The sequence below is a fragment of the Barbatula barbatula genome (assembly GCF_947034865.1).
Source record: "Barbatula barbatula genome assembly, chromosome: 1".
Taxonomy (NCBI): Eukaryota; Metazoa; Chordata; class Actinopteri; order Cypriniformes; family Nemacheilidae; genus Barbatula; species Barbatula barbatula.
The window spans coordinates 32779286-32791914 of record NC_136766.1 but is presented as its reverse complement, the minus strand read 5'-3'; the positions used below and the strand labels follow the sequence as shown (position 1 = coordinate 32791914).

At 37.4% G+C, this 12629-nt stretch overlaps 2 protein-coding genes across 2 annotated transcripts in view; one reads left to right on the top strand and one right to left on the bottom strand.

Moving 5' to 3' along the window:
• igf1rb (insulin-like growth factor 1b receptor) overlaps positions 1-7370 on the top strand; it is a 63731-nt gene extending 56361 nt beyond the window's left edge. Inside the window, exons 20-21 of the mRNA XM_079461854.1 lie at positions 1233-1367; positions 4878-7370. Of these exons, the coding sequence (XP_079317980.1) occupies positions 1233-1367; positions 4878-5322 (580 nt within the window). The 3' untranslated portion in view covers positions 5323-7370. The remainder of the gene's footprint in view (positions 1-1232; positions 1368-4877) is intronic.
• An 845-nt stretch (positions 7371-8215) lies between these two features.
• LOC306900389 (E3 ubiquitin-protein ligase TRIM39-like) lies at positions 8216-11455 on the bottom strand. Its single transcript, XM_079467314.1, has 8 exons — positions 11310-11455; positions 10809-10931; positions 10141-10694; positions 9958-10053; positions 9657-9890; positions 9355-9493; positions 9222-9248; positions 8216-9108 (listed from the first exon to the last, which is right to left on the bottom strand). Exons 2-8 carry the CDS (start codon positions 10876-10878, stop codon positions 8561-8563), a joined length of 1668 nt encoding a protein of 555 aa, XP_079323440.1. The 5' UTR covers positions 10879-10931; positions 11310-11455; the 3' UTR covers positions 8216-8560.
• Between the last annotated feature and the right edge of the window lie 1174 nt (positions 11456-12629).

Below are 12629 nucleotides of genomic sequence, written 5' to 3'. Positions count from 1 at the left end.
TCGGCCGTTAGTCTTGTGTTAAAGATCCGATGTCCTCAGGACCTGGAGTTTGCCTGCAGGTGTTGGGAAGGGTTTTCATGTGTGCCGCTGTGTGTCTGGGTCACGGACACGCCCTGAGAATAAGGAATGTTGGGTGAACTTTACACAGAGATTGGATGGAGGGAGAAATGTATCATCAACAATGACAAATGTGCCGTCACGATTTCCGTCTGATGTCAGAATGTTGTGGCTGGAAAATAGAGTTCAAACAAGGCTCTTGGTGATTCTTTTACTAGACGTTTTCTTTTCTTATTTGTTGTTTCTTTCTTTCATCTAGTTGTTTTTTATTCTTTAATTCATTCAAGCTTTTCTTTCTATTGGAAATGTTTTGTCTTTCTTTTGTTCATTTGTTGTTTATCTTTTTTCTTTCTTTTCTTTCTTTTCTTTCTTTCTTTCTTTCTTTCTTTCTTTCTTTTTGTCATTGTTTCTCGGTTTGTTTCTTTCTGTCATTGTTTCTCGGTTTGTTTCTTTCTGTCTATCTAACTTCACTATTCTTTCTTCCATGCAGTTTTTCTTTTTCCTTTTTTCTTTAGTTTTTCTTTCTTTTGTTAATTTGTTGTTTATCTTTCTTTCTTCTTTCTGTCTGTTTGTCTGTCTTTGTTTCTCGGTTTGTTTCTTTCTATCCATCTAACTTCACTATTCTTTCTTTCATGCAGTTTTTATCTTTCCTTCTTTCTTTTGTTTTTCTTTCTTTTGTTTTTTGGTCAGTGCTCTTTTGTTTAGTCTTTTTTTCTTCTTTCTTTCTTTCTTTCTTTCTTTCTGTCTTTCTGTTTGACGTTTTCTTTCTTTCAGCCTTTTCTCTCTCTTCCCTTTTTTTCTTTCTTTCTTACTTGCTTACTCTTACTTACTTTTATTTTTATTTCTTTATTTCTTTTCATTTTACTTTCATTTCCTGTCTATCTGTCTTTCTTTCCCTCTTTCTTCCAAGGCTTCCGATGAAACATATGACTTAAACGTATTTAAAACGACACATTACAGGCATTACAAGAAGCTCTTTTCTTGTACAATTTCTGAAGAAACCACTTTTAGCATGTCAACTTTAAACCGTATTAAACGTACCTTTCAGAAATCACCAGTGACTGGAAAAACAAGCTCAACACGAGTTACATGAAGTCACTTTTATCGCCGGCCTGTGGTTTGACACTTCAGTTGCTGTGGATCTATTTCGATCTTTTTGTATCGTTTCCCGGCAGGTCCTTTGGGGTGGTGTTGTGGGAAATAGCCACCCTGGCGGAGCAGCCCTATCAAGGCATGTCCAATGAGCAGGTACTGCGGTTTGTCATGGAGGGAGGACTGCTGGACAAACCAGACAACTGTCCTGATATGCTGTAAGTCTCTTTTTATCTGTATTTTTGTTCACAGTGGGGTGAATCTCACAAAATCTGTTAAAAAACATCAAAAAAGTAAACTTCTCTTATAATTCACATTAGATTCCTAGCACTGTAATCCAATTCATTAGAAAGAATGATAGCCCCCTCTGGTGGATGACTGAAGACTTTCAAGTTCACATTACCAGCTGATTCACTCGACTGTATGCTTGCACCACCCTTGTTTCTCCCAAAATGAGGATGCACCTCACAGGTTGAAAGCTTCTGGCAGAAGGGACCATGCAAGTTCATTATAAAGACAATAAGACGGTCAACGTTTTAAAAAGAACGGAGTTCGGCAAAAAAAGTCATACACCTGGGATGGCAAAAGGAGTAGTAAATTATAAGAGAATCTTTATTTGGCCTGAAATAATCCTTAAAACAATATAATCAGTATAGATTAAAGGCAACATTTTCTATTGTATCACCATGTATTATAATAACAGCAATTACAATTCTCGATATGGAAACTTAGATGACTAACTTGAATTAAAATGAAGCAGTTTATTGATCTGTGGGAACCTCCAGGGTTGAGTCTTCTTTGGCGTGGAATGCGTTAGGTTGCATCTGGATACGAGTCTGTTTTTGGACTTGCTGGCATGTTCGCAGCTGGCAGTCGTATGTCTAAGGAGCTATAAACATGCTGTTCATGTGATATTATATCATGTAAGTACAGGGCTGTGCATCAGAAAAGATTAGGTACAAAAAATGGATATCCAACGACTATTAGATCGTTCACAAGAGGCTTTTCTGCCCAGACCAAATAAAATCAAACAATCCAGAAAATCACATTGTCTGATTATTTAAGAATTTATCAGCAAATTTTGGTGGAAAATAAGTATTTAGTCACCTACAAAAAAAGCAAGATTTCTGGCTCTCACAGACCTGTAACTTCTTCTCTAAGAGGCTCCTCTGTCATCCACTTGTTATCTGTATAAAAGACACCTGTCCACAACCTCAAACAGTCAGATTACACTATGGCCAAGACCAAAGAGCTGTCAAAGGACATCAGAAACAAAATTGTAGACCTGCACCAGGCTGGGAAGACTGAATCTGCAATAGGTACTCAGCTTGGTGTGAAGATATCAACTGTGGGAGCAATTATTTGAAAATGATTATCACTGATAATCTCCCTCGATCTGGGGCTCCACACAAGATCTCACCTCGTGGGGGTCGAAATGATCACAAGAGCAAAAACCTAGTGAATGACCTGCAGAGAGCTGGGACCAAAGTAACAAGGCTACCATCAGTAACACTTTACGCCGCCGGAGACTCAAATCCTGCAGTGCCAGACGTGTCCCCCTGCTTAAGCCAAAACCTGTCCGGGCCTGTCTGAAGTTTGCTAGAAAGCCTTTGGATGATCCAGAAGAGGATTGGGAGAAGGTCATATGGTCAGATGAAACCAAAATAACTTCTTGGTAAAAACTCAACTTGTCGTGTTTGGAGGCGAAAGAATGCTGAGATGAACACCATACCTACTGTGAAGTATGGGGGTGGAAACATCATGCTTTGGGGCTGTTTTTCTGCAAAGGGACCAGGACGACTGATCCGTGTAAAGGAAAGAATGAATGGGGCCACGTATCGTGAGATTGAGTAAAAACCTCCTTCCATCAGCAAGGGTATTGAAGATGAAACGTGGCTGGGTCTTTCAGCATGACAACGATCCCAAACACACCGCTCGGGCAACGAAGGAGTGGCTTCGTAAGAAGGAGTGGCCTAGTCAGACTCCAGATCTCAACCCCATAGCAAATCTTTGGAGGGAGTTGAAAATCCGTGTTGCCCAGCGACAGCCCCCAAAACATCACTGCTCTAGAGGAGATCTGCATGGAGGAATGGGCCAAACTACCAGCAATTGTGTATTGAATCCTTGGAGACTTACAGAAAACCTTTGACCTCTGTCATTGCCAACAAAGGGGATTAACAAAGTATTGAGATGAACATTTGTTATTAACCAAATGCTTATTTCCCACCATAATTTGCAAATAAATTCTTTAAAAATCAGACAAAGTGTACCTTTGATAAAAATTACAGGCCTCTCTCATCTTTTTAAGGGGAAGGACTTGCACAATTGGTGGCTGACTAAATACTTTTTTGCCCCATTGTATGTATTAAATATGGATGGATGGATGGATGGATGGATGGATGGATGGATGGATGGATGGATAGATCGTTTTTTCCATATCAACACAACATCCATGTATATTTATCAAATAATCAAATAAAGTCTATTATAATTTTATATAAAAAGCTAGTTCAGGAATAGTTTCTACACTTTGTTGCCAAAGCACTATAAATATTTAAAAAATGTTATGCACCAGTACCATACACAATAATAAAGAGCAATATTGACCTACATTGATTTTTACTTAAACAATTGAAATGTTCACGCAAAGGAAACAATAAGTTCTTTATTTTTGCTCTTCCAGAAAACAATAAAAAAAACGTCAAAAACCAGATCAAGTGTTAAATTCTTTGTAGTTGAACAGACAATCTGATCTATTTAAACTGAATTTTAAATAAACATGTTCATCTAAACTTATTAGAATTTGTTACTTTGGATTCCTAGATTTTCTTTATTTTTTAAATATCAAGTTGAATTTCTCTGGTTTTGCTCACATTCTTCCTTTCGGTTTAGTTTAGTCTAGTTTAGCTTCCCTCTGAGATTCTCTGATTTTACTGTAGTTAAAGGAGTAGTTCATCTCAAAATAAGCCATCATTGACTTTCAATAGTGTGAATAAAAATGACTATGGAAAGTAAATGGGGGCTTATTTCCTTCTGAAACCTCGTATCTCTATATTTCGTACGGATGTCTTCCATCATCATTATTATTGGTCAACCTTTAGAACAGCCAATAGAACGAATTAAAAAGTTCTTGTCAACATAAACAACACAGTATTTCATCCATATCCTGAAAAACAGCGAATTTGGACATTCAAGGTTTTAGAAGGACTGTGATAATATATAGTATGTATTTCATTTACAGAAGCCTTTATCCACTTGTACAATATGTTATTATGAGAACACACAATGTCAAAACAACTCAAATAATTTTTAAGCTTTTTAACACTATGGGGTCGACAAGCGTGCTGGTTTTTCATAACAGTGAAAACTTCGCAACTTCAAATGTTTAATTATGTTATTTATTTATTTATGTTGAATTCATACATACATACATACATGTGTATATATACATACATGTGTATGTATATGTGTATATATATATATGTGTATATTATGTGTTCTATATAAAGGTAACAAATATATTCTATGTATGTATTCTATTCTATACAGTGAGTTATAATTTTTCCTGAATTCTGTTTTCATTTCATGTAAAGCTGCTTTAAAACATAGCAACATTGTAAAAAAGTGATATATAAAAACATTTTAAGTGAATTCTGTCAAATAAAAAATGAACAGCCGTCTCTATCTCTACTCTACTCACTCTGTCTTTCATGTTTGTATATTCTCAGGTTTGAGTTAATGCGCATGTGTTGGCAGTACAACCCCAAAATGCGTCCATCCTTCCTGGAGATCATCAGCAGCATCAAGGACGACCTGGATCAGGCCTTCAAAGAGACCAGCTTCTTCCACAGCGAGGAGAACAAACCGCCCGACACCGAAGAGCTGGACCTGGAGAATGTGAAAGCCATGGAGAATGTTCCTCTGGAGCCGTCCTCCAGCCTCCAACCCCTCTCCTCCTCCCTGTCCTCTCCTCATCAGTGTACCCCCGGACCCCAGGGCTCGGCCGGCCCGTCATCTCCCCATTCCTCCCCCTGCTCCACGGACAAACACCCGCCCGTGGCGAACGGACCCTCTGTGGTTCTCGGGAGCCCGAGTGACGAGACTGAGTCTTACACTCACATGAACGGAGGCCGTAAGAACGAGCGTGCCTTGCCCCAGTCGTCGGCCTGCTGATCGGCGGTCCGTTTCCTTTAGGTCACGTTTGTTGGACTGACACTTGGACACGTTTCTTTGACTGTCAAGCCACTGTGTGGTTTCGGGAGAAATATATTTAAAAATAATAAAGAGAGACACAAAGAAAAAACGATACAAGAGTCTGATCAATCCCTTTTCAATCACCTCAACATGCAAAGTTTGGATTTCTTTGCTTTTTTGTGTATTTCTATTGAATTGATTGACATAAACTGGTTTGTTATTTCTGCAGATGGACTGAATCACTGAAACCATAAACCTGATAGACTGACTGTTTTCATTTTGTTATTTTTCTATACTTCTAAAGCGGTTTGAAGGTCTATCAAGTCAGTAGTGGTACAGTGACATTACACAATCTGCATATCTTTGTATCGACACAAAAGCACTCGGTCTTGTCTTTGAGTTTCCAAAGATGTGTGTAGATATGATACAGTTTATAAAACAGATGAGAGAAACTTGTGCGAGTTCCTTTTCCTTGGGATGCCAACACAAGTTATGTACGTTTGCAAAGTCACCTCACACAAATTCTCAAACCTACCGGCGTGTTTTCCTTTGTTGCCAAATTCTATACAGATAGTTTCTTCAACACATTCTCACTCGACTTTTGAGATTTTGAGAGGCATCAACTTCTAAACTGACTCTGACGCTCCATGTTTTTAACACTGCTGAATATCTTTCAGACCTTTTTAGTGTTCTTGAAGAAACTATTTGGATCGGATTCAAACAAAAGGCGTCGTGAAACAATGCAAAATCAACATGGTACCCAAAATGTTGCAACAGATATTTAGAAGAGATTCGGCTAAAAACAAAGTTTCTCACGTGTTTTAGTGGTAACTTGTGGGATTGTGGAGGTGATGCGTGTTTGTGTAAATCAGACTTTTGTACCTTTTTACACTTCAGATGATCATCTGTATGTCTGTGCTGAAAAAATCTGCTAAGCTGCTATTTTACTCTTATTTTTCTTTTGTGGTTTATACATATTATATAAATATATAAGGAGGTTCTTCAGGTGTAATCTTTTGCATCTTTCCACTACGGTCCATTTCATGATGCTTATAGTTCTGCTAAAGAAGAAAAGAGAGTGAGGTACAGAAATTCAGTTCTGCCGTGTAAAGATGTTTATTGCCTTCTGTTTATAATAAGAGTTTTCTACAGTTCATACTGTTGTCAGAAAACCTGCGAGTCCTCATGTTTGTGTTTTTATGTCATTGATGTTGGTATCTGTTGATGGAGATGCTTTTCTATGTCCAGCATCCAGAATGATGGCAAACGTGAGTCTCTTAACATCTCGACACTGTGTCTGTCATCACATTCATGAGTAACAGATATTCTCAGGTCAAACTCCTCAAAGCTCGCAGCGTTTTCCAGTCTCACCGTTCATTCCTCTGTCATATTTACACAAGCTTTCATTTCTTAAATATAAACTCATGTCATGCGTTTCATTTGACTGATCCTGTCACTGTTTTCAGATGTTACAAACTCTGTGTTTATTTTCTTCCAAACAGAGTCTGATACACAGATATGATTCAGTGTCTCTATGCAGAACTTGTGTTTGTAACATAGATCACTTATTTAATACATTTAACAGACAGATTTGACTACGAGCGCCAGTTTTGGGAAGAAATCTTTTAAGGAAAACCATTTTCTTTCCCTCATCCTGACTTTATTTCCATTATTTATTTTATTTTTTGTGATATGTTTAGAATCACTGTAATCTCACCCGATTAAATGCAACATTTGACTTATTTTGTGCTTTTTTCACAACTTTGGGGACTTTTTGTTTTCATTAACTTTATCTACCTCACTCTTTTTTTATGTACATGTATATAAAGTACATCTGATCTTTTCATGAGAAGGACAATATTAGCGGCGTCTGTATCTGAGGAAACCTCACAAACGTACAAACCACAATCTTGGAGTGAACAAATTCTGCACACTTCTTACAAATAGCTGCTTTCTTTCCTATCAGATCTCGCTTAGATTTGTTTCTTATTTATTTGTGAGATTAAAATATAAAAGTACAGTTCTCCAAATGTGCTGGATTGTTGTTATTTTGCTCATCTTGCAAGTTGGTCCGCTGGAGGGAACGTCAATATTCTGACTACAGAAGAAGTGAAATGAAAGTTGGATTCGTGTTTTTAGTGTTTGTTGATCTCCTCTCTCTTCATGTTTCCAGATTCCATCATTGCCATCTTTATTTTTCAATATAAATGATGAACAATTAATACAATTAATAGGATTATTAGACAATTATTAGAACTATTTGAATGTCATTGAAATAACATGAAGCCGTATAAAGATGGAAATGAGGAATGTTTGAATTGGTTCAGATCAGCAGATTTTGTGTGAGATTTGACTTTATATATCGCTGCCAACCGTTTTCTACAGTCATCCAGATATCAAAACAGAAATGTACAAAATATCCTTTGTTTTTCAAAGATCGTCCAAGATCACACAAGACACAACATGATGCTCCTCTCTGATCATTTCTGATTTCTAACATTATTCAAGTGATGGTTGATTTCTGGATGACAGATCTATTGTCTGAGCGAGATATTGTCAGGACTGAAGGTTCAGAGTGAACATCAAGGGTTCAGGAGGTGATGTGTCCTCACAGTTCACTCTCATCCTGCTGCTGATGATGATGATCATTCTGCTCCACATCATCTCATGACATTCATTTGTGAAATCAGGACATTACAGTTTACTCCATGAGTACAGAAGATCTGAGAGGAGAACACAGGACGTGTTCATGATCTCCATCTTGTGCCAATGCACATTTAAGGAAGGTTTTGTGTTATTCCGTGTTTTTATTTCACCTGTTTATGCCGATAGAAAAACGTTGGGATGTTTAGTAAAAACGTTGAGACGAGTTCAAGAGTTTGACGTGTTTAATATACAAATAATGCAGAATGGGATGGAGAATCAGGACTGAGAACGTTTGGTGGTTCAAGTCTGTTCAACCTTTAATGTTTTCTTTTGTACAAATCTGAAGAGACAGTAACTATAGGAAGATCAGGGCTTATATATCAAAATAAAGCTGTGAAACAGAGAATTTAAATCTGGCACAAGAGTTTACAAGCTGAAAGACAACTAGAGACCATTCTAGAAATGGATATTATATTCAGTTGTTTATATTGATGACCACTGAACATTAGTGTGAAAATATGAATCAGATTTTAAGGAATAATAGTTTTAATTCATATTTATTCTAGTAAAGTCATTTGTTGTAATGAACAGGTGAGATGATCAGTGGGGCTGAATTTTTACCTTCATCATTAAGACCTGGACTGAAGAAAGGAAAGAGTTTCTCAGTGAAAGTTTGGCCAGTGAAAGAGTAGATAATAGATCTGTTCTCCACATCATAAAAACAGACCAGACCCTCCTCATAATCCACAAACACCCCCACCTTCTGTGGACTCACTCTCAGAGACAGAGAGACAAAGGGACCAGCACAGGCTATATAATTCTTCCCATCTCTCAGAATCACAGTCCAGAATCCATTCTGAGGAGTCAATGTGATCCCTCCTTTCCTGTCAATAGATTCTCCGGCCACTCCTAAATCCCAGTCAGTGTTTCCCTTCACCTGAACCTCAAAATAAAATCTCCCTGAAGAGAATCCCTCTTTACCCAGAACATTGACACACTGATCAAATCTCTCTGGATGATCTGGGAGTTTATGTCTAATATCTCCATGTCTCACTTGTTTTCCATCTTCTGACAGGATGAGTCTTGGATGAGCTGTATCAGGATCCAGAGTCACATCCACTGAGAGATCAGAGAATATGAATCAATATAAAGATGTTGATGTATTTATAATTGTAGAGGTGAGTATGTGTGTGTAAAGTATTATTGAGAACAGTGAAGATCACACATTGTACCTGCAAACTGCTGCATCCTCCTCAACACTGTCAACACAAATAACAATAAACATCATGAATAAATCAACTAAGAAACCTTTAACCAATGACAGATAATAAGGATTTATAACTGTTTCTATAGCAGATGACGCACCAGTTTGAGTGAGTTTGTCATCTAGAGTCTCCTGCAGTTGAGTCAGAGCTCTCCTCAGAGTCTCCTCACTCACATCAGTCTTCATACTGATCTCAGACCAGTTCTTGGTGTGTGGAGGTCTGTACAGGGATGAGTCGATCTACAGCAGGAGAGAGAGAAGAAATCACTCAGCACGAGGAGAGAGAGAGAGAGAGAGAGAGAGAGAGAGAGTGAGAGAGAGAGAGAGAGAGAGAGAGAGAGACAGAGAGAGAGACAGAGAGACAGAGAGAGAGAGAGAGAGAGAGAGAGAGAGAGAGACTGACCTGTAGGAGGTGGAGATGATGGTCAGTGTGTGAGAGCTGCTCCAGCTCACTGTCTCTCCTCTTCAGCTCAGTGATCTCCTGCTCCAGATCTTTCATGAGATCTTCATCCTGTTTCTCTGCTGCTTTCTGCTGCTCGTCCATCATCTCCAGCAGCTCAGTCTGACATCTCTCAATGGATCTGATCAGAGCGCTGAAGACCTCAACACTAGCTGCTTTCTCCTCATCTGTGCTTCTCTGAAACAATCATGTTTTCATTCATCATCTTTATTTATAAGACAAACACTTCTTCTCTTCAACTTACTTTTCTGAGTTGTGCTGAGTGTTTGATGTCTTGAATCTTCTTGATTCTCTCCTGGATCATCTGCTGAACGTCTGTCTGTGTCTTCTTCAGTTGAGTCTATAGGCAGACAGCAACACACAGACACATTTGATCACAGGTAAACAGGTTATTAAATCATGTTTTAATGTTGTTATTGACTCAAACCATCTTCTCTTCACTCATCTCTTCTAGAGGAACAGTGTTGTGATTCTTGTGGTCTCCATCAGTACAGAACACACACACACATGTCTGATCATCTCTACAGAAGAACTCCAGAGGTCTCTCATGTTTCTGACATATATAGTCCTTTATATTCTCCACAGGATCCATCAGTTTGTGTTTCTTGAAGTTTGGGACTCTATGATGAGGCTCCAGATGAGTTTCGCAGTAAGATGTCTGACACATCAGGCAGGACTTCAGGGCTTTCAGCTTTCTCTCATCACAGATGTCACAGAGAACTTCAGATCTTCTCACACTGAACTTTTCGTTGTAGTGCAGCACAACCTGTCTGAGTGTTGTGTTGATCTTGAGGTCTGGTCTTTTACTGAATGTTTCTTTACACATTGGACACGAGTAGATGCGACTGTTGTCCCAGCACTGTTTCAGACAGCTCCTGCAGAAGTTGTGTCCACATGGAGTGCTGACTGGATCACTGAACACCTCCAGACACACAGAACACTGAAGCTCCTCCGTCAGAGAAACACTGGACGATGACAGAGCTGAGAAATCATCAACATTCATCACTGACAGATTAAACATTTATGTAAATACATTGATAGGATTTTACACATTAAATAATTTACACATTTATTCATTTTGTGTTGTTGACTTACATGGAGGTTCCTCCATACTCTCTCTCCTGGTTTGTCTTGGTTTTGATGATGTTGGTGAAGTTTCTGCCATCACACGTCTTCTCTTTAAATATTTAAAGATTCTGTCTCTTCTCAAAGCTTAAACTATATTGTATATTTCAGAACATAAAACACACGTTCAGTATGTTTCATTCATAAACACATTTAACGTTCACATGTATTTCTCTTCTTGTTTATTGTGTTTTTCATTCTGTCTGTAGTTCACACACTTCCTGTTTCTTTAAGTCTTCAGTCGTGTGATACAATACCAACACAAACTAAACTTTACAATGAATCAGTTTGTTTAATAAAATTCTGTTAATATTTCAGTTCATATCTAACTAGTTTAAGTCATTTAACTCATTAAACGTGTGTATTCATCTGGTTTTGTCTAATGTGCTCTAGTAAGACACACAGCCCACTGAAGCAAAACACATTACAAACTTGTTCAGAGAAATCTCTCATATATCTTCATGGTGTTACCTGTGAGTGAGTATCAGATGTGATCATGAGCGTCTTTGAAAGTCTCAGATATCTTGTTTTTGAAGAAATAAAGCAGATTGTTGTTCATCAGTTTAGTTTCATTTTCACTGGAAGATCTCGCTCACCTGTGATGTCATAGCTCCTCCCACATTTTCACTTGATTGGAGCTGTTGTAAATGTAAATGTTCCTGTTTTTTGTTTGTGTTTAGTTTGTGTTAATCTTATATTCAGCTTCCATGATGACACAACATTTCACAGCTTTTGGTTTTCAAAAACAGAGACATATGAAAAATAGCCAAAAGAACTTCATAGAAAAACTAAATCAACTTTTACTTCAAGAAGCTTATTGATAAGAGGCAAGAGAAAACTTGTTCTGGGCAAAGTGACACTACACTGAAGACACAGTGTAACACAAATACAAATATACTGAAGGTAAAAACTGTAACCAGCAATAGTTCACTAAGATATATCACTAAGACTAAAGAGAGTCACAAACCAGACATGCAGTGCTGCGTCACACTTCTACAACTCGCATATATTGTTTTCTATGACAGTTGATCTAGAATAACTATAACAGAATACATTATTGGGAAAATATTATACAGTTGGTATGGACTATGAAAATATTTTACAGTAGGTATGTTCTTATGAACAATATATACAGATGGCTATAGAGTACGAGCATTAACACTATGAACATTAATGTACAGGTGGCTATGAACAGATAATCATTTAGACTAAACAATAGTGCAAGTGACTTAAGTGTAAAGCATAAATGATTGACATTAGCTATTAAAGTTGCAATGCAATAGGTGAGTTAATGCAGTTGTTGAAGTTAGAGTGCAGTGGATGAGTTAATGCGGTTATTAAAGTTACGGTGCAGTATATGAGATAATCATAATATAGTGGACATTAAATATTATAAGACCCCTGTGCCGCCGTCGACCTTAACACCAATAAAACATAGAAATCATTTATTAATCTTCTTAACTACACAGTGTAACACATTTTTCTTTCGCACAACCTTTTAATAGTTCCTGTACAATTCTTTGGTCATATTTATTTTCATGTAGCACCAATGTTTTAGTGTTATTAAGCTTAATAAGTACATTTTGAGTTTATATCTATGATAAGATATATATATATATATATTGCAAATAAACAAAAAGAAATTCACTTCTAAAGTGTTGGACGTCAGATATTTAATAACTGTTATGTTTAACTCTTGTTTTGCCAGTTTATTTCTGCATACTTATAATAAAACCGAAATGTATAAATGTGTGATAAAACTATTTTGTAAGTACAAATTATGTCAAAAAA